This window comes from Nomascus leucogenys, chromosome 8, assembly GCF_006542625.1.
Source record: "Nomascus leucogenys isolate Asia chromosome 8, Asia_NLE_v1, whole genome shotgun sequence".
NCBI classification, from domain to species: Eukaryota; Metazoa; Chordata; class Mammalia; order Primates; family Hylobatidae; genus Nomascus; species Nomascus leucogenys.
In genome coordinates this window covers 6,807,273-6,835,161 of record NC_044388.1, presented here as the reverse complement: position 1 = coordinate 6,835,161, position 27,889 = coordinate 6,807,273, and the positions used below count along the sequence as shown (strand labels likewise).

The window sequence follows — 27,889 nt, the reverse complement described above, 5'->3', positions numbered from 1 at the left end:
GGAACAGGAGCCCCCGTTGGGCACTCCCCGGCCTCGCCCCGCCCCGCCCCAGGCGCGCACTCAACCCATATAAGGCGAGGGGAGGCAATCGCGCCAGCTCTGCCTCCGCCTCGCGCATCGTCTGGAGGGAAGGATTTGCGATAGACTTTCTCAGTTCATTTCTTCCTATTCCCTCCTCCCTTAAAGGGCCGTTTCCACAATGGTAAAAGGAACGCACCAGTAAACCACAATAATCATAAAAGATGACTGTAATTAAGAGTCTTTCTGAAACCAGAAGCCGCGAGTTCATGCCACCACCTCAGGAGCCCGAGCTTCCCCCTCTCCGAACCACCCCCACAGCCGCTCCCGCGAGCTCGCGCTTACGCTTTCCGGGCGGCGCGCGACGCGCTCGCTCCGCCCCTCTGGCCCCGCCCCCGCCCCCCTTCTTGGTCTCAGGAGAGCCAGCGCGCACAAGTAAGGGTGTGCGGCTCTGAGACGTGCGTTGCTGCTTGTGCGTGTGAGACATCCTAGCTCCTCTTCCCCTTCCGTGAGTCCCTCCTTTCCTCGCAGACCCCACTCGTCGTGGCTGGCTGCCGCCGCAGCTCTCGTGCCAAGCCGGCAGTACGCGTGCGCGCGGGCACGGGCGCGCGGCCGTCGGGCCCCCGCACTCCCTCCCCCTCCCGCTCCTCTATAACTTGGCTGGCGTGGAGCAGGCGCCGCCGGAGTCGGAGGGCGGGGAGCTAGGAGGAGGGAGCTCGAGAGTTGTGGAGACTAGTGACTGGGCGAAGTCGCAGCCCGCTCAGGCCCGCGCCTTCCCGCTCCCCGTCTTCCTCTTTCACACACCTACTCCGCCCTCCGCCCCAGCCCGCGCGCTAGCTCCTTCTCTGGACCGGGTTCCTGCCGGTAGCTCTTCGGGTCTTGGCGCGGCGGGGGCGCCCCGGGGGTGCCCTCGCCCTCCCGTTGCGGGCGGGCGGGCGGTATGTGGCGCCTGGTGCCCCCGAAGCTGGGCCGCCTGTCCCGCTCGCTGAAGCTGGCGGCGCTGGGCAGCCTGTTGGTGCTGATGGTGCTGCACTCGCCGTCGCTGCTCGCCTCTTGGCAGCGCAACGAGCTGGCCGACCGGCGCTTCCTGCAGCTCAATAAGTGCCCGGCGTGCTTCGGCACGAGCTGGTGCCGCCGCTTCCTCAACGGGCAGGTGGTATTCGAGGCGTGGGGCCGCTTGCGCCTGCTGGACTTCCTCAACGTGAAGAACGTGTACTTCGCGCAGTACGGCGAGCCCCGCGAGGGCGGCCGCCGCCGAGTGGTGCTCAAGCGCCTCGGCTCGCAGCGCGAGCTGGCGCAGCTCGACCAGAGCATCTGCAAGCGGGCTACCGGCCGGCCCCGCTGCGACCTGCTGCAGGCCATGCCCCGGACCGAGTTCGCGCGCCTCAACGGCGACGTGCGTCTGCTCACGCCCGAGGCGGTGGAGGGCTGGTCGGACCTGGTGCACTGCCCCTCGCAGCGCCTTCTCGACCGCCTGGTGCGCCGCTACGCGGAGACCAAGGACTCGGGCAGTTTCCTGCTCCGCAACCTCAAGGACTCGGAGCGCATGCAGCTGCTGCTGACCCTGGCCTTCAACCCCGAGCCGCTGGTGCTACAGGTAGGCGCGGAGCCAGGGCGGGGGGCGTCCTGGTAGGGGCCGCGCGTGGGAACCGGAGTCGGGAGAAGTGGCTCCGCCCGCGCTTGCCGCCAGTTCGGACTCGGCCCGGCTGGGCCAGGCTGCAGGCGTGGGAAGGGGCGGCTCCGGGGGAACCCCGGGGCTGTGCAGGGAGGCCGAGGGCGACCCGGCTGATGGAGAGTCTGCTCTTGTCACCTAGATTCGGGCGCATTTGGGATTTGACTGCGGATCTTTCAACGCCAGAGGGAGTGCGTCTCTTAACGCTCCCCAAAATGTCTCTACCGCGAGTTTCCTTCCGCTCTCTACCCTGCCTTTCTGCTTTTATCTGCCGGGGCTTGCAGGTCCGCGGCGCAGACTGTTCACGAGCCCTTGGACCTTTCTTAGTTCTTCTGAAGTGTTTTAAACCGCGTTCGCTCTTCCTTTTCTGGCATTGGTGGCTGGCCTAACTTCGGTCTCAGAGTCTTTGTTTTCGCTCATTTATCTGGCAGTCATTTGGACAGCTAATTCGAGGACAAGTTGGGGAGGATGAAGTCGGAGAACGGGACAGTGGTCGGGGTGGGTTTAATCTGTGTGAGCCGAGCTTTGGGTGGGATTAGAATCAGGAACAGGAAAAGTAAGGCAGCGTTGGACTTGGGGCTGGGAGGGCTTAAGGCCAGACAGACATTTTCATCCTGATCCTGTGACCTGCCCTATTCATCTGGTAATCTAGTTGAAGGGAGATGAAATATTAGGCCACGGCGAGTATCAGGGAAGGAGATTCTTGCCTTTCGCCAATTGCGTTATTTGCTTTCGTCTGACTGTTTTGAAAAGTAATGTGCCTTTTAGGGGAATAGGATGGAATCTTTACTGGTGACATCAAAAAGAGAACAAAAAACAAAAACACTGTTTACTTTCGGAGTATTTACTTGTTTCTGCACATTCCCACTCAGCTTCAGTGCGGTGTCCCTGAACAGTGATTACAACTGTGGGGTTGTGGTTTCTCTTTCTGTCTGCAGGAAAAGTTACCGTACTCCTTTCCATGACAAGAGAAAAAAATGACTTAAAGTTCACAAGTAATTTTGGTATACTTCACATTCTTTCTGGGTTGCTAAGAATGTCACTGAGGGCTGGAGGTACAGGGTTTTTTTGTTTGTTTTTTCTAAAATGCATGAATAGGAAAGTGCAGATTTCTTTATATTATTTTCTTTTCTCAAGCTCTACACTGTCCATTTTAGCTAAAAGAAACCAGCTTCGTTTGATAAGTTCAGCCAAATAATGTAACACAAATATTTTGCCTCAGATGAAACTTTAGTGTGGGTTTCAGTAAGTCTTAGGACATCAGAGGCTATGCGTATTGGGTTTATTTGAAAGTCAGAGTGTGTTTTAAATACTGCTGTATCTCCTAACTGAATGGATGCATAAAACTGGTTAAACTTTGCTTGAAGAAATTTTCTTTATTCAGGAGTTCCCGAACTAGTCAGTCTCTAAAGGTTTAGCCTATATTTATGATGTACATACACTTGAACTGAAGTTTCTCATTAAGCTATCTTTAAAAGAAAAAAAGCCTTGTTTATATTAGCAAGGTTGGTTCTTGGAGATCGTGTTAGCAGTTTGCTGAAGTAGATACCCGGACAAATTCTCTGAGACCCAGAAATTTAGCAAGGAGCTGTCTTAGTAATATACATTTACTGTACTTAAAATGCTGGCGTCCCTACCGAAAGATTTTTTTATTAGGTAATTTTGAATAGTGATGTATTAGTAACAACTAATAGTAGAATTGATATTTTAAGAACATTATGTAGCCAGTTCTTTATAAGTGTAGTCATAGCATTGAATTTGAGAAACTTTGGCATCTGATTTACACTAAGGTAAATTTGTGCTTTGTGCAGGAAGGTTTTATATTTTTTTACGTTTGAACTTCTCATGGCCTTCTCAGTTTACTTTGTAGTTGAGATAGTCAAGTGTGCTTGTATCTTGTTTTCTGTTTAACTTTTCCCTCAAACTTACCCTTTATCTGTTCTCATCTTTAGTGATGAAACAGCCTTTTTTGAAAAAGCACAACTATTTTCTTATGTATGACACATAATGACACAATTGCTCCGAGTGGGTAAACACATGGGCCATAGGATAAGAATTTGTTTTTAGTATGTGATGAAACATGTCTCCACGTTTTAGAGTGTGAGATTTGTAAGTTACATTTTTAATTTACACAACCCAGTTCCCAGGAATAGTACTAATCCTAATATATATATTATAATTATAGCTAATTACGTACTGTGTAATATAATTTTGGGGTCTTTAGTACCAGCCAGTCATATAGGCATGTTATTTTTTTTAAAACTGATTAACAAGCAAGTAGAGGAAGAAGATATTTTTAAATAAGAGTTTTCAGAGAGCTGCTGCTTTCCTTGTAGAATCACTTGATCTTTGGTAAAAGCTAGTGAATTTACAAGTCTGAACAATATACTTGAGGATTGATGATTGTATAAAATTACCAAAATGAAAGGTATCTCAACATTCTGTGATCAAGTACAAAGGTTGCTGTACAGTAAGTCAAACCATGATGTTCATTACCTTTGTTAGCTAGGAAACTACATTTTTAGTATTTATACAGGTTTCTATGAAACTGTTTATAGCTGTTTACAGCAATACTGGGATATTAATTGATGCTTACAGAAAAACAGATTTGGCTGTTTATTGCTTCATGTATTAAAAAAATATATTTTTAAGAGTACAAGTGTTTTAACAGCTTAAAGAGGAACTCACTTTTTTCCTCCAGGAGAGGGAGCTACTTGTCGAATTTTTGGACAGCTGGTGGCAAACTAGATTTTTCTTATATTGTCCAAAAATTAACAACTTCAGGGAAAAAAAAGTCTTTGAACTGACTTCATCAAAGTATTCTTAACAAAACTTCCAGTATCATAAGCATGCTTCAAAATAAGCATGTAAAAATTTCTTTCGATAAGGTGCTTAAGAACTGAAAAATACTTATGAATTTAATCCATTAAACTCACCTCTTCTGATTTGAAAAAACAGTAAAAAATTAAAGTTGCTATTATGCCTTGAAAGGAGAGGTGAAAGATATTGTCTGTAAGATGTTTACACACATACCTTATGTATGTAAGGCTGTAAAGATTTGTGACATAAATTTCCCCATATGAAATGGCATGAGAGTATGGCTTTCTTCCTATTGTTGGATAGTTTCACTAGTTTACAACAGTTTACCCATAGAATTATTATCTTCTAAAAAATGTTTATAAACATCAAGCAACAAGATAATGCTAGTGGTACCTTTATCTTCTACTCTGATACCCTTTTCTCGTCTTCACATTTTTACTTCACTAAGATGTGTGTATTTTAGTGCCAGGTATACTGTAATCCTATGGAAAAAAAATGGAGGAGAGGAGCTGTGTTGATTTTTATATTGTGTAAATAGGAATCTTGGAGTATTCAAAAATGAAGTTGAAGTAATTGGCAAGATGACAGGTTATTGTTGATAAATTTTCTATCAGTATTTGTATTTAACCGATTGAATTTACAGAAGGGGAGTGTGTGTGTGTGTGTGTGAGAGAGAGAGAGAGAGAGAGAGAAATGCTGTCTGGATTTCTTGAAGTTCAGACAGAATCTCTGACTTTATAACCTGGAAGTAGTGAAGAGGGTCTTGTTTGTAGGAAATGGAGAAAGCTCTTTGTTGTTTAGGGGGACAAGCTGGGAATGTTACTATTTGTGGAAGTTCATTTGCCTTAAATTTTCTGAATCATGGTTTTAATAGGATTTACTTTATTTTTATAGTATATGACTATCATTAAGCTATGGCTTTTAAGCTTGCTTTTCTGTTCTTGTAAATGATATAATACATGCAAAGTACTTCACGTAGTATCTGGTAAATTGTAAGCATTCAATAAATGTTAGATATTGAATAAAGTAAAGGTAACTTCAACTGTCTGATGCATTTGATCAGCTGTTTTGAAGCTCATTTGGGGTATGGATCGCCTTAAAATAATGGTGATTTTGAATATCAACCATACTTTAGTTATACTGATTTTTGTCCATTATTACTTTGATATAATTTTTTGTAGAAAACTTTCAGTGAATGTTGTTTTTGCCTTTAAAAGTAATTTATATAGGGAACAACATATTTTTGAAGTTCACTGGTGAAAATGTAGTTTTTGAAGTAAACAAAGGGTTATTTAGCTAACAGTACTTTAGAAAAGTTGATAGATTTTTACTATTGGACTCACTTCCTTCTTTATAAAATGAAGCTATTGGATTAGATCCTTTTCAGCTGCAACATTCTGGGGCTTTCAAACTCTTGAGAAATTTATTTTTGTTGTTGTTGCTGTTTTCGTTTGAACTTTAACGAGTGGGTTTAATTAAGCTCTTCTGAAAGGGGATTGTGAGTTGGATGCTCTCTTTCAAGCGTTTCTTCCTACCCCCAAATTTTTACACACATGGAATCAAATTAAAACAAAACAAAAACCGAAACCTTCCTTTAAGGGGAAATATGTGGTGTTAAGGGTAGCGAAGGATCTTGTGAGGCAATAGTGTGCAAAAGGATGTTCCAGACTTTGTTTCAGGAATTTCTTTTCAAACAACAGCTTAAGGAACCACCTACTTCTCCTTCACTGGCTGTTTCTTTAGTAACTGTCTTCCTAGATTTCCTAGATTTCTTCAGAACACATTAGAGATGGTTCTTAGTAGAGCAGTTTTTAATCTAATAAATTTTGTAAGTTTTTGAACTTTTTGTGGCTTTTCATCTGAGAGTCCATTGACACTTTTGATTGCCCTTCAAGATAATCAAACAAAAATAAACAATTCTGGGTACCTCAAGTCCAAAAAGGGGGTGGGTACTTTTATTTTAGAAAGACCGTAGAAACAGACAATCGCCCTTAAGAAAGCATCACTTCAGAATCAGTATAGCAAAGTCATTTGACATCCTGGTCTAGTTTCTGGACGTATCCGTATCTTTTGACCATTATGAATTTTGTCCTTTATATACTTTTGTCCAGTCTTTGAACTATTCTTTATATTTCCATTGCATAGGTTAGCACATATTCTTCACACACGTTGGGAAATAGAAAGCTTGTTTTTATAGATCTTCTGGACATGGGTGTCCAGCTTCCCAGGGGATTGTCAAACTGGTTTTTATTCTGTTTTTTTGGTTTGTGGTCTCTGGCTTACTTCCTATTTTTCTGTCATTGCTGCTGACCCTTCACAGAATGCTATTTTTTTCTTTCTTCAGCTTTCACTCATTACCTATATATTAAATTATGGCCTTATAATTTAAATCCTGCATTTTTCTAATACATTTGATGAACTTTAGTCAATGATTGTAACATGACTGAAAATTATTAGTGTAAGGCGAGGTTAGTATACGGTGATAGGAAGTTGTCTGTGACATTCTTGAGAGCTCTTTGAATTTATAAACAAAAGAACTGAGTTTGTCTGTTCATTTTACAATCTGTTACAAGGCATTTGGATTCAAAGGATGGGAAGACGGCCCTAGGAAACAAGTAGCTTACTATGTAGGAAGTAGGTACACAAATAACTAATTATTATACAATCCATGTAATGTAATAAGCCCTATACAAAAGGTACATACACACACACACACACACACACACACACACACACACACTGTCACATGACTCAGATGACTCAGGGAGGGACATCTCATTGTATATTGATAGGAATGGTACCAGGGAAAGTTTCAGAGATTTTGCCATTAGATGGGCGTGGAGAGTGGGAGGAAGGGTGGAGGGGACAGTATTGATAGAGCATCCAGTTCACATTCTGTATTACCACAAAGTTGTTGGATGGTATTGAGCAAGTCACTTAATGTTTCAGATTCTAAGTTTTTTTAATCAGTAAAATGGGGTTGTTAATACTTACCTAACAGGATTGTTTTAAAGATTAAAGAAGACAGGATTATTCAAGTAATAGCTGTTAAATATTTTCAGTTGTAAAGCTTTTTACAGTGTATTATTTCTTCGAAAATCAGCTTATTCCATTTTTAGACAGCTATAGTAGTTAAAAATTCTTTAGTACATTATGCTGATGTCTGTCTTAGAAATGTAAAAATCCTACTTTTCTTATTGCAGACATTCAAATGTCACCGTCCTTACATATACGTAAATCATATGTACCTATTCAGGCTATAGTTTTTTAAAAAATAGTACTTTAAAAGGGGGTTAGGGATTTGTCTCATATAAAGTATAATGAATAGAATGAATATGGTAGGAAAGAGGGTTTAGATAAGGATTAAGTAGTAAAAAGCAAATAGTTTCTTTTTTTCTCTGTAAATCATTATTGTAGTTTGGAATTCTATTTGGTACATTGGCAAATGGTAGTACAAAAAAACAAGTTAAGTCTGGACCTTAGACTCTGAGACAGAATCTTAAAAGATTTATAATCTGAAGTAAGTATGATCCATCAGTGTCTTCTTCGTATTTTTTCTTTCTAATGCTTTTTTGGGGTTTAATTCTGAAATGAAAAGATCTGACAGTAATTATGTGGAATTGGTCAATAGTGCCAGGAACTGATGTGTACACCCCTGGGACACAGTAAGGGTCAGTTGAGACTAGTAAACTTACGCATATTTAAAACTTGTGAACAAGTGAAGTGTTTTTGTTTTGTTTTGTTTTCTGTTTTTTTTTTTTTTTTTTTTTTTTTTTTTGTGGGGGCAGCATTTCTTAAGCAATTTATTCTAAAAGATTATTTCTATTAAATTTAGTTTTTTTAAAATGTGTTTTGACATCAGTTTCCAATTTTAGATACAGCTGTTGGACATGATATTCAGTAAAATAACACAACCTTACTATTTTCAAGGCATTGCTTAATATTGTTGTAATTTGAGGTGGGTGGAAAATGGCATTTGGAAAATTATTTCATGAAATAAATGGGACATATGCTAGGACTTAAAAATCTTGAAATTGTTAAGCTTCTACAGTATTTGCAATGGATTTTGGCTGCTGTTTAGCAGTATAAATTAAGAAGCTAAGATCTTAGAGAAATTTTAGCAAAAATTCAGTAACCATTAAATCATCTCAGTAATTTTACTATATCTCCCCTCCAGACAGTTCACCAAACTGTGAACACATTAGTCTGTCACCAGTACAGTTGACTAATCTTTATGAACAGCTGTTATAACATGCGTTACTACAATGGGATTTCATTCAAATTTGGGCTTTAAAAAATAATTTTAAAACTTGTTAGCTCTTTCTTTCTTTTCTTTCTTTTGTGTCTGTCTGTCTGTCTGTATTTTGACAGAGTCTCACTCTGTCACCCAGGCCGGAGTGCAGTGGTGTGATCTCAGTTCACTGTAACCTCTGCCTCCCGGGTTCAAGCAATTCTGCCTCAGCCTCCTGAGTAGCTGGGATTACAGGTGCTCACCACCACGCCCGGCTAATTTTTGTATTTTTAGTAGAGACGAGTTTCACCATGTTGGCCAGGCTGGTCTCAAACTCCTGACCTCAGGTGATCTGCCCACTTCCGCCTCCCAAAGTGCTGGGATTATAGGCGTGAAGCCACGGCGCCTGGCCCCTTTAAGCATATTCTACGCTTTTGATGGCATATACTTTCTAAGAGTGTTTTCAAGCTTAAACTTTTTTTTTGTAGAAATGCCAGTTATGTAGAAAATCGATATTCACATTTTAGATTGTATGTTTTATTAATAGTTTTTTTGAAGTTAGTTTGTTTATACTAAGAACTTTCAACTTTAACAAAAATCAGTCTTGCATGGTAACACATCTCTTGGTCTGTATTTATTTTCTCTCAAGGCAAACTGCAAAGCTATGTTCCTTTTAATGGAATATTATGAGGTAATGAAGTGTTATAAAATATTTTGTATAGTGTAAAAGGAATTTTTATCTTTTAAATTTAGGATACAATATTTTTGGTCATGTAGGAGAAAAAAGAATACAAGTGCTTTTAAGTAGACTCTATTTTAATCTATTAGTCTCATGTCATTTATTTTTTGTAAGTAAATAAAACCAAAATGTATTCTTTTATGTATCTTTACTCATATATTCCATGTCCACCCTTTTCATGACTGTGTTATGGCATGATGGAATGAAATGGCCTTATTAATCTGGCAGGATGATGGATATTGATCAAAGGGTGTTATCGTGATATTTTAAAGACTTGTTTTTTAGAATAAGGTAAATATACCATAGCATACTGTTTGATTTCAGTGTGTAAGATAATCCTGAACATTAAGATTTTGACATGTATTTGTTTTTGCATGACATACATATAGACCATGCTATAAAGGCTGTGTTGAAGATTTCTGTTTGATTCTGTAAGTCCCAACATGATCTGGTCCTTGCTTCACTCTCCAGATTCCATTACTGCAAGTCATTTCCCCATTCATTTCACTGCAGCTGCTTTGGTCTTTTATTCATTTCTGAGAAGATACTTTCTGGCTTTTCATGTGCCTGAACTGCCCCATCTCCAGTCTGTTTAATATTAAACTCATCCTTTAGGTCTCAGCCTAGGTGGAGATCACTTAGGTTAAATAATCAATCTTAACATTATTTTTCCAGCATAATGTTGGCTTCTGGAATGCTCCTATGTAATATATAAACCGTTACCTTTGTAAAATCTGAAAAATTCTTAAACAGATGATAAATAAACAGAAACAAAAACAAAAAATAAAACCCCAAAAAACCACCCCAAACTAATAAAGTTTAACTTCAACAAAGGGATATTGGCTTGAGGGGGGTTGTGTTAATCTATCTTTTGAATTCATTTTGATTCTTGTGAAGATAATTATAGCTTGGGCTAAATTTGCTTCTTACTACCTGTGTGACTTTAGGTAAAGCATTTAACACTGTACTAATAAGATTGAACTGGATTTACAATTGAGGTACAGTTAAACTCTAAATTTCTTTGATTTTACATTTTCTTTATTGATCACATAAAATATTTGATTTTGATCTAGGTAGATTATAGGTTGTTTCAGCATTTGGAATTTGTTTTGTGCTTATCAGTAATAAAAAGCAAGTTAAAATACTGTGTTTATGTGTGTACACGTTTCCAATTTTTAAGTGTCTTGCATTTTTAGTGCTTGTGGATGCTCTCTACATTTCTTATAGCATCAGTGCTTTTAACAGTTTAGTGACTAGTCTATATATTTCATTATGAATTAGAAATTACTGGAGGTCAGTAAAGATGTTTCTCTAATTTAGTGGTTCTTCACTCTGTTTGGAAGGGGGTTCATTATTTGTAGCTGCCATTTTAGTAGGTGTTTAGTAGGTACACGAAGATAAGCATATCTTTTGATGAATGTCTGGAATTGTTATTTAAAAATTTTAAATAGAGAAAGCCCATCAGACTAACAGCAGATCTCTCTGCAGAAACCCTGTAAGCCAGAAGAGAGTGGGGACCAATATTCATCATTCTTAAAGGAAAGAATTTTCAACCCAGAATTTCATATCCAGCCAAATTAAGCTTCATAAGCGAAGGAGAAATAAAATCCTTTCCAGACAAGCAAATGCTGATTTTGTCACCACCAGGCCTGCCTTAAAAGAGCTCCTGAAGGAAGCACTAAATATGGAAAGGAAAAACCAGTACAAGCCATTGCAAAAACATACCAGTTGTAAAGATGATTGACATTATGAGGAAACAGCATCAACTAATGGGCAGAATAACCAGCTAGCATCATAATGACAGGATCAGATTCACACATAACAATATTAACCTTAAATGTAAATTGGCTAAATGCCCCAATTAAAAGACACAGACTGGCAAATTGGATAGTTAGAACCCACCAGTGTGCTGTATTCAGGAGACCCATCTCACGTGCAGAGACACACACAGGCCCAAATAAGTGATGGAGAAACATTTACCAAGCAAATGGAAAGCAAAAAAAAAAAAAAAAAAAAAAAAGCAGGGGTTGCAATCCTAGTCTCTGATAAAACAGACCTTAAACCAACAAAGATCATAAAAGACAAGGGCGTTACATCATGGTAAGCGGACCAATGCAACAAGAAGAGCTAACTATATATACATGCTCCCAGTACCAGGAACACCTAGTTTCATAAAGTAAGTTCTTAGAGACCTGCAAAGAGACTTGGACTCCCACACAATAATAGTGGGAGACTAACACCCCACTGTCAATATTAGACAAACGAGACAGAAAGTTAGCAAAGATATTCAGCACTTGAACTCAGCTCTGGACCAAGTGGACCTAATAGACATCTACAGAACTCTCCACCCCAAATCAACAGAATACACATTCCTCTCAGCATCGTATTGCACTTATTCTAAAATAGTAAAACACTCATCAGCAAATGCAAAAGAATGAAAATCATGACAAACAGTCTCTTAGACCACAGTGCAATCAAATTAAAATTCAGGATTAAGAAACTCACTCAAAACCACACAACTACATGGAAACTGAACAACCTGCTCTGGAATGACTACTGGGTAAATAATAAAATTAAGGCAGAAGTAAATAAGTGATTTGAAACCAATGAGAACAAAGACACAACATACCAGAATCTCTGGGACACAGCTAAAGCAGTGTTTAGAGGGAAATTTATAGCATTAAATGCCCACAGGAGAAAACAAGGTGTAAAATCGACATCCTAACATTGCAATTAAAAGAACTAGAGAAGCAACAACAAACAAATTCAAAAGCTAGCAGAAGACAAGAAATAACTAAAATCAGAGCAGAACTGAAGGGGAGATAGGGACACGAAAAACCCTTAAAAAAAAAAATCAATGAATCCAGGAGCTGGTCTTTTGAAAAGATTAAAAAAAATAGACCACTAGCAATACAAACTACCATCAGAGAATACTATAAACACCTCTATGCAAATAAACTAGAAAATCTAGAAGAAATGAATAAATACCTGGACAGATATACCCTCCCAAGACGAAATCAGGAAGAAGCCAAATCCCTGAATAGACCAATAACAAGTTCTGAAATTGAGGCAGTAATTAATAGCCTACCAACCAAGAAAAGTCCAGGACCACACGGATTCACAGCCGAATTCTACCAGAGGTACGAAGAAGACCTGGTACAATTTCTTCTAAAACTATTCCAAACAATAGGAAATGAGGGACTCCTCCCTAACCCATTTTATGAGGCCAGCATCCTGATACCAAAACCTGGCAGAGACACACACAAAAAAATTTCAAGCCAATACTCCTGATGAACAACAATGCAAAAATCCTCAATAAAATACGGGCAAACTGAATCCAGCAGCACATCAAAAAGCTTATCCACCATGATCAAGTGGGCTTCAACCCTGGGATGCAAGGCTGGTTCAACATACGCAAATCAATAAACGTAATCCATCACATAAACAGAGCCAATGACAAAAATCACATGATTATCTCAATAGATTCAGAAAAGGCGTTTGATAAAATTCAGCACCCCTTCATGCTAAAAACTCTTGATAAACTTGGTATTGATGGAAGGTGTCTCAAAATAATAAGAGCTGTTTATGACAAACCCACAGCCAATATCATACTGAATGGGCAAAAGCTGGAAGCATTCCCTTTGAAAACTGGCACAAGACAAGGATGCCCTCTCTCACCTTTCCTATTCAACATACTGTTGGAAGTTCTGGCCAGGGCGATCTGGCAAGAGAAAGAAAAAGGGTATTCAAATAGGAAGAAAGGAAGTCAAATTGTCTCTGTTTGCAGATGACATGATTATATAGTTAGAAAACTCCATCGTCTCACCCCAAAATCTCCTTAAACTGATAAGCAACTTCAGCAAAGTCTCAGGATACAAAATCAAAATCAATGTGCAAAAATCACAGGCATTCCTATACGCTAATAATAGACAAACAGAGCCAAATCATGAGTGAACTCCCATTCACAGTTGCTACAAGGAGAATAAAATACCTAGAAGTACAACTTACAAGGGATGTGAAGGACCTCTTGAAGGAGAACTAACAAACCACTGGTCAGGGAAATCAGAGAGGACACAAACAAATGGAAAAACGTTCCATGCTTGTGGATAGGAAAAATCAATACTGTAAAAATGGACACACTGCCCAAAGTAATTTATAGATTCAATGGTATGCCCATCAAGCTACCTTTGACTTTTTTCACAGAATTAGAAAAAACTACTTTAAATTTCATGTGGAACCAAAAAAAGAGCCCTTATAGCCAAGATAATGCTAAGTAAAAAGAACAAAGCTGGATGCATCATGCTACCTGACTTCAAATTATACTATGAGGCTACAGTAACTAAAAAAGCGTGGTACTGGTACCAAAACAGATATATAGACCAATGGAACAGAACAGAGGCCTCAGAAATAATGCCACACATCTACAACCATCTGATCTTTGACAAAACTGACAAAAATAAGCAATGGGTAAAGGATTCCTTATTTAATCAATGGTCTTGGGAAAACTGGCTAGCCATATGCAGAAAACTGAAACTGGAACCCCTTCCTTACACCTTATAAAAAATTAACTCAAGATGGATTAAAGACTTAAAGATAAGGCCTAAAACCGTAAAAACCCTAGAAGAAAACCTAGGGTAATACCATTCAGGACATAGGCGTGGGCAAAGATTTCATGACTAAAACACCAAAAGCAATGGCAACAAACGCCAAAATTGACAAATGGGATCTAATTAAACTAAAGAGCTTCTGCACAGCAAAAGAAACTATTATCAGAGTGAACAGGCAACCTACAGAATGGGAGAAAATTTTTGCAATCTGTCCATCTGACAAAGGGCTAATATCCAGAGTCTACAAGGAACTTAAACATACAAGAATAAAACAACCCCATCAAAAAGAGGATGAAGGGTATGAACAGACCCTTCTCAAAAGAAGACATTTATGGTCGGGCGTGGTGGCTCATGCCTGTAATCCCAGCACTTTGGGAGGCTGAGGTGGGCAGATCACGAGGTCAAGAGATCGAGACCATCCTGGCTAAAATGGTGAAACCCTGTCTCTACTAAAAATACAAAAATGAGCTGGGCCTGGTGGCACACGCCCTACAAAGACTTGGAATCAACCCAAATGTCCATGAATGATAGACTGGATAAAGAAAATATAACACATATACACCATGGAATACTATGCAGCCATAAAAAAGGATGCATTCATGTACTTTGCAGGGACAGGGATGCAGCTGGAAACCATCATTCTCAGCAAATTAACGCAGGAACAGAAAACCAAACACCGCATGTTCTGACTCAAAAGTGGGAGTTGAACAGTGAGGACACATGGACACAGGGAGGGGAACATCACCCATCAGGGCCTTTCGGGGGTGTGGGGGGTTGGGGGAGGGATAGCATTAGGAGAAATACCTAATATAGATTACAAGTTGATGGGTACAGCAAACCACCATGGCACGTGTATACCTATATAACAAACCTGAGTGTTCTGCACATGTATCCCAGAACTTAAAGTATAATAATAAAAAAAGTGTGAATACTTTGGTAAACAATTCCTTACTACGTAGTATTGAATGTACAAAGTACGTATCTTTTTTCTTTGATCCTTAGATTGCCTGATGAATATGGTGATACAAATATTCCAGTTTTACAGAGGAAAAAACCAAAGCTCAGAGAAGTTGCTGCTTTGCCATCATTATAGCTAGTAAGATGTAGGGGTGGAAGGGACTTCAAAATCTAGCATTGTCATTTAAGGTTCATTATTCTACTTATATACTATATTGGCTTTTAAATATAGACATTTTATGAAATATTGTATCCCTATAAAGAGTATACAGTATCCAAATTTTCCAGTCTTTAATATCGATTATATACATTATATATCACCTTCTCTTAAGGCGAACTTAGTGGTTTTGTTTCTGAAATCTTGGCTTTAAGATACTGTCAGTGCATACAATATTGTTATTAGTATTATTTGAGTTGTATGCTATCCAAGAAGTAGGTTGTGGTTTTGTTACCAAATTTAAAAAAGATGCGTAGACTGATTTATATTACATTTCAAATTCACAACAAATTTTGCTTTGAAAATTACAAGTGAAAGTATTTAATATTTTTTTCAGCTCTTAGCAGTTAACCATGCTGTTTTCCTAAAGACATCTTCTTTAGTTATTACCAACTTAATTTAAAAAAATACAATTATGGAAAAGTAAATATATAATTGTTTTGGACCTTTGTACAACCTTTAACTAATATTTACTTTAAAAAATTTTACGTATTACACTTTATGACATACATTCAATCTTGATTAAAAGCCTTGCAAAATTAAGTGACGTGCCTCCAATCCAGTTAGAATTGATATCATTCTAAATTTAAATGTTCCTTTTTTCAGTTGCAAAGTGTTTGTACATTTTTTTCAGTTGTAAATAATTTATTAAAATCACACTTTATTTTATTAGTTTAAACTATATGCTTGTGCTAGACAATTTGAAAAATCTGATTTTTAAATTTTGTTTTAAACAGAAAAATGTAGACCTTAGCAGTAAACTTTCTATCCTACCTAATGTGTTTTATGCACTGTGGGAGTTTGGTAATCAGGAATAAGTAATTTTCATACTGCTTGATATATTTAACAAATCCAAGTTCTAACGTATATAAATTTTGTCTCTCAAATTCTGCTTGACCATGGTAATTTGCTTCTCAGCCAGAATTGCATTATAAATGCAAATTACAAATATTTTGGCTTTCCTTGAGGATTTTCTTTGGACTACAGTGTGTTCGATAGAATTGTATTATAGGTAATGAAATCTGACTTTTGATTAGACAATGAAAAGTTCTTGTCATCTGAGCAAATGGTGTGAATTCATTGATTAAAGTTCTTCCAAAAGATTAGGTAGCAAACTATATGAAAGAACTATAGTGCTCTTCTTAAAATGAGGCATAACAGAATTTCAGTTAACATTGTTAGAAAGCACTCCATGAATATAGAGTTGCTCAATGTGACATTTACTCGTATATGTTACCCTCTTCTATGGGGGACTTGGGTAATGAAGTGTAGTTTTGACTACCATTTGTCAGTTGGAAAGGTTCCAAAAACAAGGAAGCATTTGTACATGTGCAGATGTTGGCCCGATTCTTCTTTTCTCCTGTTGTCAAAGACTATTTTATTTTCACAAAGATATGTTTGTATCTGTTCTACAATATGGCATGTGAATAATATACCAGTAGTGTTTGGAGGAGTTTTTTGTTTTACTTTTTGCATGACACAACTATATAATCTTATATATTTCTTATTTTAGTGCTTTCGTTTTTATGTCAGGGTCTTTATACATGAATGTTTCTGGGAAATAGTTAAGTCTTTTGTAATTGTCTAACGAAAATTTCAAGATCACAGAGGTATTTTAAATTGGGGAGAATAGCTGAGAGTGGTGTTTGGTTCCTCAACAGTTTTTGTACTGCATATTGGACACGAGTAATCTCTTTTTCTGATTCCCAAAATAAATTTTAAAATTCTCAGGCAAGGCACAAAATTAGAAATGTGTTTACCTCTTATTTCTAAAGAACCAGTAGATATGATCTAACTAAAAAATGGAATCAATTAAATTACTATAATTAATGATTCATATATAAGTTTTTCATTTACATAATTAGGATTTCATCACAAATCTGCAATATTAAAATTTAAGAGAAAAAGATTATATACACAAAGAACAAGTACAGCTATTGTGCATTGTTATAGTTGAAAGGGAGCAATTGAAATTGGGTAATTATGGATGAAATATAATTCTTAATTTGCTTTTTGTTTTAAAGTTGATAAAAATTTTAATGCAAGAATATTATTGAGTTGTGACAATTTTATAAAGCTCAAGGCAAAATTAATATTGCCTGTTTTTCTAAGAGATACAAAAATAGGAGCCTCATTTTGTGGTCACTAAATGTACGTAGATTGTTCAGTTTCTAGCAATAGAGTATTGACACAGGCATGCCTTGGAGATATTGAGAGTTCAGTTCCAGACCACCTCAATAAAGCAAACATCATGATAAAAGGTGAGTCACGTGAATTTCTTGGTTTCCCAGTGCATATAGAAGTTCTGTTTACATTGTACTGTAGTCTACTAAGTATGTAAGCATTATGTCTAAAAAATATACACATACCTTAGTTGAAAATACTTTTTGGCTAAAGAATGTGAATGATCATCTGAGCCAAACCTGCAGTGAATTGTAATCTTTTCTGCTGGTGGAGGGTCTTGCCTCCGTGTTGATGGCTGCTGACTGATCAGGGTGGCTATGACAGTTATTTCTTAGAATAAAATGACAGTGTAGTTTGCCTCATTAATCGACTCTTCCTTTCATGAAGGATTTTTCTGTAGCTTGCCATGTTTTTCATAGCATTTTACCCACTGTAGAATTTCTTTCAAAATTGGAGTCAGTACTCTCAAACTCTACTGCTGTTTGTCAACTAAGTTTATGACATATCTAAGGCCTTTGTTGTCATTTCACCAATATTCACAGCATCTTCACCAGGAGTAGATTCCATCTCAAGAAACCACTTTCTTTGCTCATCCATAGGAATCAACTCCTCTTCTGTTCAAGTTTGATCATGAGATTACAGTAGTTTAGTGTCTGCATCTTCAGTCTCCACTTCTAATTGTGGTTCTCTTGCTATTTTCACTGTATCTGTAGTTACTTCCTCCACTACAGTCTTGAGCCCCTCAAAGTTATCCATGGGGTTTAGAATCAACTACTTCCAAACTCAGTTAATGTTGATATTTTGACCTCCTCCCATGAATCACAGATACACTTAATAGCATCTAGAATGGCAAATTATTTTCAGAAGATTTTCAATTTACTTTTCCCAGATCCATTAGAGGAATTACTGTGTATGGCAGCAATAGCCTTACAAAATGTATTTCTTAAATAATAAGACATGAAAGTTGAGATTACTCCTTGATCTGTGGGCTGCAGAATGGATGTTGTGTTAGCAGGCGTGAAAACAACATGAATCTCCTTGCACATCCCCATCAGAGCTTTTGAGTAGCTAGGTGCATTGTCAATGAGCAATCACGTTTCAAAAGGAATCTTTTTTTTCTAAGCAGTAGATCTCAATGGTGGGCTTAAAATATTTAGTAAAGGATGCTGTAAACCATTGTGCATTCATGCAGGCTTTCTTGTTCCATACATAGAGCACAGGCAAATCAATTTAGCATCATTCTTAAGAGTTCTGGGATTTTTGGAATGGTAAACGATCATTGGCTTCAATTTAAAGTCACCAGCTGCATTAACCCCTAACAAGAGAGTCTACCTTTGCTTTGAAGCTTTGAAGCCAGGCATTGACTTCTCCGCTCTAGTTGTGAAAGTCCTAAGGAGCATTTTCTTCCAATAGAAGGCTGTTTCATCTACATTGAAAATGTGTTGATTAGTCACTTTCATTGACTATCTTAGCTAGATCTTCTGGATAATTTGCTATGGTTTCTATATCAGCACTTGCTGCTTCTCCTTGCACTTTTATATTATGGTGATGAATTTGTTCCTTAAACTGCATTAACCAACCTCTGCTAGCTTCAAACTTTTCTTCTGAACTCTGAGCCTTCATAGAATTGAGGAGAGTTGGGTTCTTGTTCTGGATTAGGTATTGGCTTAAGGGACTGATTTGATCTTTTGCCCAGATCACTAAAACATTCTCCCTATTAGCAATAAGGCTGTTTTGCTTTCTTAACATTTGTGTGTTCACTGGCGTAGCACTTCTAATTTCTTTTGATAATATTTCCCTTGCATTCACAGCTTGGCTGTTTGAGTTAAGAAGCCTAGCTTTCTGCCTATCTCAGTTTTAGATGTGCTTTCCTCACTATGCCTACCTATTGTTTCTAGCTTTTGATTTCAAATGAGAGACCTGTAACTCTTTTCATTTGCACACTTAGAGGCCATAGTAGGATTAAGAGCCTTAATTTCAATATTGTTTTGTCTCAGGCCCGAGAAGAGGCCTCCCTGTTCCCTGGGGACGGCTAGTCGGTGGAGCAGTCAGAACACACACATTTATTGATTCCTTTTTTTCTCTAATGTTCATTTTCTAGTTACGTATTTTAGCAGTGGAAAGTAATCTTAGATAAAGCCTGTTATTTTACTTAAGGTGAAAATGAGTGTTCATGGTCATGGAACACTTTTCTTTTGATTTAGGATGATAATCCTCCCAGTGGTTTTAAAATCCATTAGAAAACCTTGCTAAGATAAGAATAATTTTGAGGCTGGGCCAAGGAGAACAGAAAATATGGCGGGGAAAGGGAAACAAGATGAACTTGGACCAGATGTGCTCAGAGTGGAGGTTGCATTAATAGGATATCAGTTTGTCCCTTCTCAACCTTTGGATGTAGGGTGAAAGACACCTCTCAAGAATCTTTCCCTGAATTCCACCCCACCTGCTTCCTGACTAGGTAAGGCCCCTACTAAATGCTCCCCTGGGACCTGCACCACTGCTTAGTACCTGACACTTTTCAGATTCATAATTATTTGTTTGGTGTCTGCATGCTCTTCTCAAATAAAAGCCCATGGCTAAATGGAGACTGTTTGGTTCACCCTTAATTGCCACCGTAACACAGTGCCTGATGCCTGGTAAATAACTGCTGGTTAATAGGCTGCAGTGCTATCAGTTTAAATAAAAGGATTGGTTGATTACATTTACACAAGTGAAGAAGATAAGGGAAAGCATAAATACTTTTAGATTTGGTAATAAAGACAGTATCTTCCCTCTTATTGATCAATTTGGTTCTTAGATTTTGATAAGCAAGACTTGTCATCCTATTTTAGCTTTAAAATGTAAAGTTCTCTATTTAAATTTTTTTCACGTCCATAGTACTGGTATGAGTTAGGAAAAAATGAAGTTAATCTCTAATAAACTGTTGAATATAATGAGAAAATCCAAAGTCATTCCTAGTAGCAATCTCTGCTGAAAGGATCTGAGGATAGACCTAGGATATATTCATCAGAATCTCTTATAATAAGATAATTCTTTTGTAGAGTTTTCCGTCTGATGAAGGTTGGCCATTTGCAAAGTATCTTGGAGCTTGTGGAAGAATGGTGGCTGTAAATTATGTTGGAGAAGAACTGTGGAGTTACTTTAATGCGCCATGGGAAAAACGAGTTGACCTCGCTTGGCAATTAATGGAAATAGCAGAACAGCTTACAAACAATGACTTTGAATTTGCACTCTACCTCCTGGACGTCAGCTTTGACAATTTTGCAGTTGGTCCTAGAGATGGGAAGGTAATCATTGTGGATGCTGAAAATGTTTTGGTTGCTGACAAAAGATTAATTAGACAAAGTAAGTATATAATTTTTAGATTTTTTTCTACTCATTTTTTCCTATGTCAAAATAATGTTTATACTTGTATGAAATAAGCCTTGAATTTCCTCCTTAGATGGCAACTTTAAGAGTCTTTCTTTGCTTTATATAACCACTGTGAATAAATACAGATACTCTTTGACTTACTGGGGGTTACATCTTGATAAACCTGGTGTAAGTTGAAAATACTGTTATTTGAAATGTATCTAACCTACGGGACATCATAGCTTAGTCTTGCCTACCTTAGACATACTCAGAACACTTACATTAGCCTAAAGTTGGGGGAAATTGTGTAAAACAAAGCCTATTTTATAATAAACTGTTGAATATAATTATATTCATGTAATATATTGAATTCTGTATTGAAAGTGAAAAACAGAATGGTTGTATGGGTTCTTGAAATATGATTTGTACTTTATTTTTTACCATTTTGATGATTCCTGGCACTGCAGCTCTGAGTTTGGTTTGACATTCTGATTATTACATCTCACCCAAAACTTTGCTCTCCATTTAGTTTTGAGTTCTTCACGGGATAGATGGGTAGTGTCTGAAGTGTTTTGAAAATTAAATGCCGTAGAAGTTTTAAAGCATCAAGGACAAAGCCTGTAGGTCTAGAACCAAAGGGTTGTTGCTCCATGGTGAGGGTTTTATATTTTTTAATCCTCTCTTTACCCCTCATAAAAGTCATATGAGTATCTTTTCACAAACAAAGGCTGAAAATTAATGGCACCTGGGGCAAAGTTTATGTGACAGCCATATATTAGGTTGACATTTACCTTTTGCATGATCTTGGCATGATCCTATTAAATACTTGATTTTTCCACTCCCTTTTTCAGATTTCATACTTACCAGACTACTTTCTGATTATTTCTTGACTTGTCATGTAGATCCTCCTACAGGAAATGAACACCCTGCTGGAGTATTCTACTCTCTATTTACCTCTTCCTACATCTGTGAATATTGTAGCAGTGTATACTATGCTTTCTTTTTTAAAGTGTACACAAGCAGGTGGTTTTTAGTACGTTCATAGAGTTGTGCAATTTTCCTAAGCTTAAAAAAATTATTTCAGTGTTTGTAACAATAATTTTTTATAATTCATTTTATGCAGACATTCCTGGAATAATTGTTACTAATTCCTGACCTTAGATGAATCCAACCATATAGCTTCTGTATTCTTGCATTTCATACAGTGAGCGTTGCTCTAGTGCTGCTTTCACTGTCGTCATTTCTTTTCAGATGTCTCATGGGTCCTCTAAATAGCCACTTTGCAAAAGTCTCTGTCTATTCATTTACTTTCTTTTCTTTCCACTTTCTAGTAAATGACCTTTATTTTACTTCTTCACGGGGAAATTGAGATTTTGCTGTGGCAACTCCCTCAGTGTCCTTTGTCATCTAAACCTCATTAAAACAACAACAGATAGATTCTTGTTTGAGAACTTGTTACATCAATTATCTTCTTCAGTGTCCCACCTCCTTCCTTTAATATCCAACTTCTCTTGCCTCCCTATAAAAAGTATATATAAGACTCTTCTGCTTCTCCTTGCTTGTCCACTGTTTTTAAAAGTATTTATTGCCTTTCTGCTTCCTCAGCCTCTATTGATTCCTTAGTCCATTAAAACCTGACGTAGACCTCTGCCTTGCCATTAGCAACCACCTAATTGGCAAATTTGTGAAGTGATTGTGACAAGTATCAACTTCTCGAATTTGTTTCCTCATTTGGAATAGTAACCTTCCTTCTTTTGGAATAGTAATCTTCAAAAAACATTAACTTACTACTCCTTTGCTTAAATGGTTTTAATGACTTCCCATTGTTCTTGAAGTAAAATCCAAACACCTTACCAGGGCATAATCTGTAATCTGTGTGATTTGGCCCTCTTCTGATTCTTTTTTTTTTTTTTTTTCTTTTTTGAGACAGGGTCTCTGTCACCCAGGCTGGAGTGCAGTGGTGTGATTATGGCTCACTGCAGCCTGGACCTCCCTGGCTCAAGTGGTCCTCCTGCCTCAGCCTCCCAAGTAGCTGGGACTACAGGCACATACCACCATGCCTGGCTAATTTTTTAATTTTTTGTAGAGGTGGGATCTCGCAATGTTGCCTAGACTGGTCTCAAACTTGTGGGCTCAAGCAGTCCTCCCACCTTGGCTTCTCAAAGTGCTGGGATTACAGATGTGAGCCACCCCGCCCAGCCTGTGTATGTATGTATTTTTCGAGTGCTTCATTTTTAATACCCCTCTGTCTATTGCCCTCGGTGCTTCTGCTACAATGGCCTTTTGTTTTCCTGAATAAATCGGCCCACTTCTGGGCATTCCCATGTGCAGTTTCCTCTTCCAAAAATGTCTCTTTCTTCTTCCATATACAGCTAGCTATTTGTTTTTCAAGCCTTGGCTCCTTCAAGTACATGTGTGCTTATGTATTCTCAATATGCCTATTATCCCTCTTACCTCAAAATCGTAAGTTTCAAGTCTAGTTCTAGTTGCATATATGACATGCCCACCTAATACCTTATAGCTCCTTTATATTTATTTTGTTTATATATAAAATATTGACACTATTATGGCAATTTTACATACCTTGTCATCCAATTAGAACCTTAAACTTTACCCATATACTTACTTATTTTTGCCTGAAATGTTTCTCCAATCTGGCTTTTCATTCTGGGCCATCTATAGTTGCTCTCATGATCTTAATCCTTCCAATCTTCAGCCCAGAGTTATCTTTCTATAAAATAAATTATGGTCGTGATTATACAAGTTACGACCTATTTCTCTAGCATCACCTGTATCTCCTTGCCAACTACGTTTCTCACACTCCAGCCACAGTGAACTTACTGCTTCGTGAACCAAATGGACCAATCCCTTACATCCATGCCTTTGCATATACTGTGTCCTGAACCTAGAATGCTATTTTTTCCTAGTTTCTTTTCAGATTTGTTTTCTTCTAAGACCTAAATCAGATGTTCTCCTTTTTGTAGCTTTCTACAGCCCCAGGGACAAGTGCTAATTTAATTCCCCACTATTCCTGTAGCATTGCGTCATATTTATGGCACTTTCTGTGTATGATGGAAAGTCACTAGACTAAACCTGTAAGTGGTAGGGACCTTTCTGAATCTTTCTGCCTAACGTTGGTGGGCTCCCAGTGAATGTTTGTATGAATTTATATATTTAAATGTTTATGGTTATAATATACTTTTACCTAAAAGTATAGAACAAATACTATTAATTAGTGAAATATTCTATTCTTGGAAGCAATGAAAACCATTTAAAAATTTTTTTTCTACTTCTGCTTTTCCTCCTTTCACAGATAAACCTGAAAATTGGGATGTATGGTATGAAAGCAAGTTTGATGACTGTGATAAGGAGGCTTGCTTATCATTTTCAAAAGAAATTCTTTGTGCTCGTGCCACTGTGGACCACAATTACTATGCTGTTTGTCAGAACCTCTTATCCAGACATGCCACCTGGCGTGGCACTTCTGGAGGACTCCTTCATGATCCACCAAGTGAAATTGCCAAAGATGGCCGGCTCGAGGCCTTGCTGGATGAGTGTGCCAACCCAAAGAAGCGGTATGGCAGATTCCAGGCTGCAAAAGAACTGCGTGAATACCTAGCACAATTAAGTAACAACGTGAGGTAGTCTATGGTGAACTTTTCTTTTTTTCTCCGTTTAAACAGCACTGGCTAAAACTAAACCACCAAAAAACTGTCTGAAAAAATGAAATCTGGAAGTTTTACATTCAGAGGATGATAAACCTGCACTGATAGATCTTAATGTTAACATCCATCAAAATAAGACATTACTTCAAAAATCACATGATGCTTCTGCAAATAAGTATGTTCTTACACTTTGGAGGCTTGAGCTGTCATCAGCTGCTCCCCACTACCCCGGAATGCTTCAGTGGATTAATGAATATTGTTAAGCTATTGGAAATGAGTCTGATAGTACATTGGTTTGTGTATCAAAGGGTACTTCGTACTTCGTTTGCATTTGCTATCATGATTTTGTGAATCTCTTGCATTTACTTTGAATGTCAAGTCAGATTGGCCTGTTTTATAGGCCGCTTTTTCCTTCTGATGTGTAGGGTTTTTTCCCATTTTTTTTTGTTAATTAAATTTTGGAAATTCAGGTTACTGTAGGTGTTCATTTAAATTTTTACTAGTTCTCATTCAGTGCTATTTGGTACATATTTACTGTTAGGGCAGGATTCCCAGGTTTACTGTGTTTTTTTTTTTTTTTAAAGAAAGCTAAATATTACATTATGTAAATACTTCTTTTCACCAACTTCTGTAGTTTCGCCATTGCATGGTGTCATTTCAGGTTATTTAACAGTTATATCCCTCTATGCCAATAATTACAAGTGTACACTAAACATGAAGTTTGGCATATGTTGCAAAATGTCATTTTATCTTTTCTAAAGGCTTTAAGAATATACTAGAATCTATATATTGATGTTAATTTTGATTCAGAAAAAAATACAACCCAGTATCTAAAAAGTGTTAACTAGTCCAAGATAATAATGCATATGCCAAAGAAATATTACACCTAGTCTCATGTTTAGAATTTAAAATAGAATTGATCACCTACTTATTCTTACCACCCTACTTCCAGTATTTTAGCTGTCATTATTAAATTCAGATCTTCCTGGTAATTCTTTCTGTTGAAAGTTGAACTACTGCTTTCAAGTAATTTAAAGTTATCCTACCTTTTATTCATGGGTGGTTTTGCAAAATTAACATGGTACCCATTGTTTGAATTTAATCGGGCATCATAACCTTTTATTTATTGAGGAACTAATCATTATTACTGTAAAGCAGACAAGTTAGCCAGTCAGCCCACTTTGGTCTTTACCCAATGGTTAACATCAAATTTAATTATTTGCGTAGAAGTGTGTGGGCTCTTTAAAAAATGTTATATAAGTTGACTATCACTAACAGGTAATATTTTTCTGTTTGAAGTTGTTACTTTTGTTTACAGCAAAGTTTGATGTAGTGTGCAGTAGTGAGCTTTAGACTGATCTTTTTCTAAATCAGAAAGTGATTAAAGTATGCACAACCAAAGTCAGGTTTTTCTTTTTCATTTATTCAGCAACTATTTATTAAGCATCAACTGTGTGCCAGGCACATTACTAGCTGCTACATACTGTCTGAACATGACATATGGTTAAGTAACTTTACAATTATTATCAAATACTTCAATGTAGATATTTCTTAAGTTGAAATAGCATTAACTAGGATAATGCTTTCATGTTATTTTATTGTCTTGTGATAGAAATTCAACTTGTACCATCTAAAACTAGGTTGCTATAAAAATAGGAGGATGAAGTCAATAAAGTTAATCCCAGTTTAAAAACTGGAAAGAAAAGGTAAGAGCTCTCCATTGTAAAATAGTTGCATTAGGTTAATTTTTACACATTAGTGCATTGCATATGTCAACTGGCCCTCAATGAAGCATTTAAGTGCTTGGAATTTTACTAAACTGACTTGTTTGCAACTTTGGGAGATTTTTGAGGGGAGTATTTAAAATTGCCAAACACCTCTTACTCAAAACTTCAAATAAAGTACACATTTTCAAAAGGGAGCACCTTTTATATTTGATAAGTTTTCATTATAAACCTTATAATACCAGTCACAAAGAGGTTGTCTGTCTATGGTTTAGCAAACATTTGCTTTTCTTTTTGGAAGTGTGATTGCGATTGCAGAACAGAAAGTGAGAAAACACTGCCAGCAGTGATTGCTACTTGAGGTAGTTTTTTATAACTACCATTTCCCCTCCATGAAATTATGTGAAATTTATTTTATCTTTGGGAAAAGTTGAGAAGATAGTAAAAGAATTAGGAATTTAAAATTACAGGGAAAAATATGTAAGTGAAAAGCAATAAATATTTTGTTCACTTTGCTATCAAGATGTTCACTATCAGATATTTATTATATGGCAGCAATTTATATTTTTAATCATTGCCCATTAATAGACGCAGTAAAATATTTTTGAATCAGACATTTGGGGTTTGTATGTGCATTAAAATTGTCTTTTGTACTGTAAGTTACTGTTAATTTGAATATTTTATCGAACTGTCTCCCTGTGCCTTTATAATATAAAGTTGTTTCTACAACTTTTAATGATCTTAATAAAGAATACTTTAAGAATCACACTTTTCAGACTATTTCTTAACTTCAGATATCTACATTTTTCTTAAGTGGAAAGTGAGTTTGAGTAGATAAGTTACTAGTTTCCTCTTGCATGCACTTTAATTAGAATTTTGAGGGAAGTATCTGGGTGTGCACCAGGCTTTAAGGTTATGTGTGTTTTCTTTTTCTGTAGTAGTGAGTTTTTAAAAAACTTTTACTACTAAAATGGAATTAAAAAAAAAACTTCATTATGGAAATTTTCAAATGTATGCAAGAGAATAACATAATGAACAATAGTATAACTATCGTTACACTAACTTCAAAAGTTAACAACATGTGGCCAAACTAGTTTTAGTTTCATCTCTAAACTACTTGCTTCCAGCTTATTTTGAAGCAAATCTGAGATGTATCACTAGATTTATAATAGGCATTTTCTCCTAGTAAAACACAATACTTTTTTTTTTTTTTTTTTTTTTTTTTTTGAGACTGAGTCTCACTCTGTCACCCAGGCTGGAGAACAGTGGCACAATCTCAGCTCACTGCAACCTCTGCCTCCAGGGGTCAAGCAATTCTTGTGCGTCAGCCTCCCGAGTAGCTGGGATTACAGGTGTGCCCACCACCACGCCCGGCTAATTTTTATATTTCGTGTAGACACGGGGTTTCTCCATGTTGGCCAGGCTGGTCTCAAACTCCGTACCTCAAGTGATAACGCCTGCCAAGGCCTCTCAAAGTGCTGGGATTACAGGTGTGAGCCACCGTGGCTGGACTCACAATACTATTCTTACATCTAAAAAATTACAATAAGAACTCAATACCTGATTTATTAACTCAGTATCACCAAAGCAGGAAAACTTAAACACCATTGTTTTTCTCAGAAACTCTGGATCCAACTACAGGGATTCTGAACCACTGGCTGTATAGATGGAGCAATTTCATGATCAGTAAGACTAATAACTGAA

General features: G+C 37.6%; 1 protein-coding gene across 4 annotated transcripts; it reads left to right on the top strand.

The window, feature by feature from the left end:
- Positions 1-129: 129 nt before the first annotated feature.
- Positions 130-26,953, top strand: DIPK2A (divergent protein kinase domain 2A). 4 transcript variants are annotated; one of them, XM_030816697.1, is made up of 4 exons: positions 16,267-17,522; positions 19,844-19,903; positions 20,487-20,790; positions 24,110-26,953. In XM_030816697.1, exons 3-4 carry the CDS (start codon positions 20,544-20,546, stop codon positions 24,439-24,441), a joined length of 579 nt encoding a protein of 192 aa, XP_030672557.1. In that variant the 5' UTR covers positions 16,267-17,522; positions 19,844-19,903; positions 20,487-20,543; the 3' UTR covers positions 24,442-26,953. The 4 variants fall into 4 exon arrangements, with proteins under 4 accessions (XP_003265398.1, XP_030672557.1, XP_030672558.1 ...); XM_003265350.2 differs by lacking the exons at positions 16,267-17,522; positions 19,844-19,903 and adding an exon at positions 130-1,615; XM_030816698.1 differs by lacking the exon at positions 19,844-19,903.
- Positions 26,954-27,889: the final 936 nt, after the last annotated feature.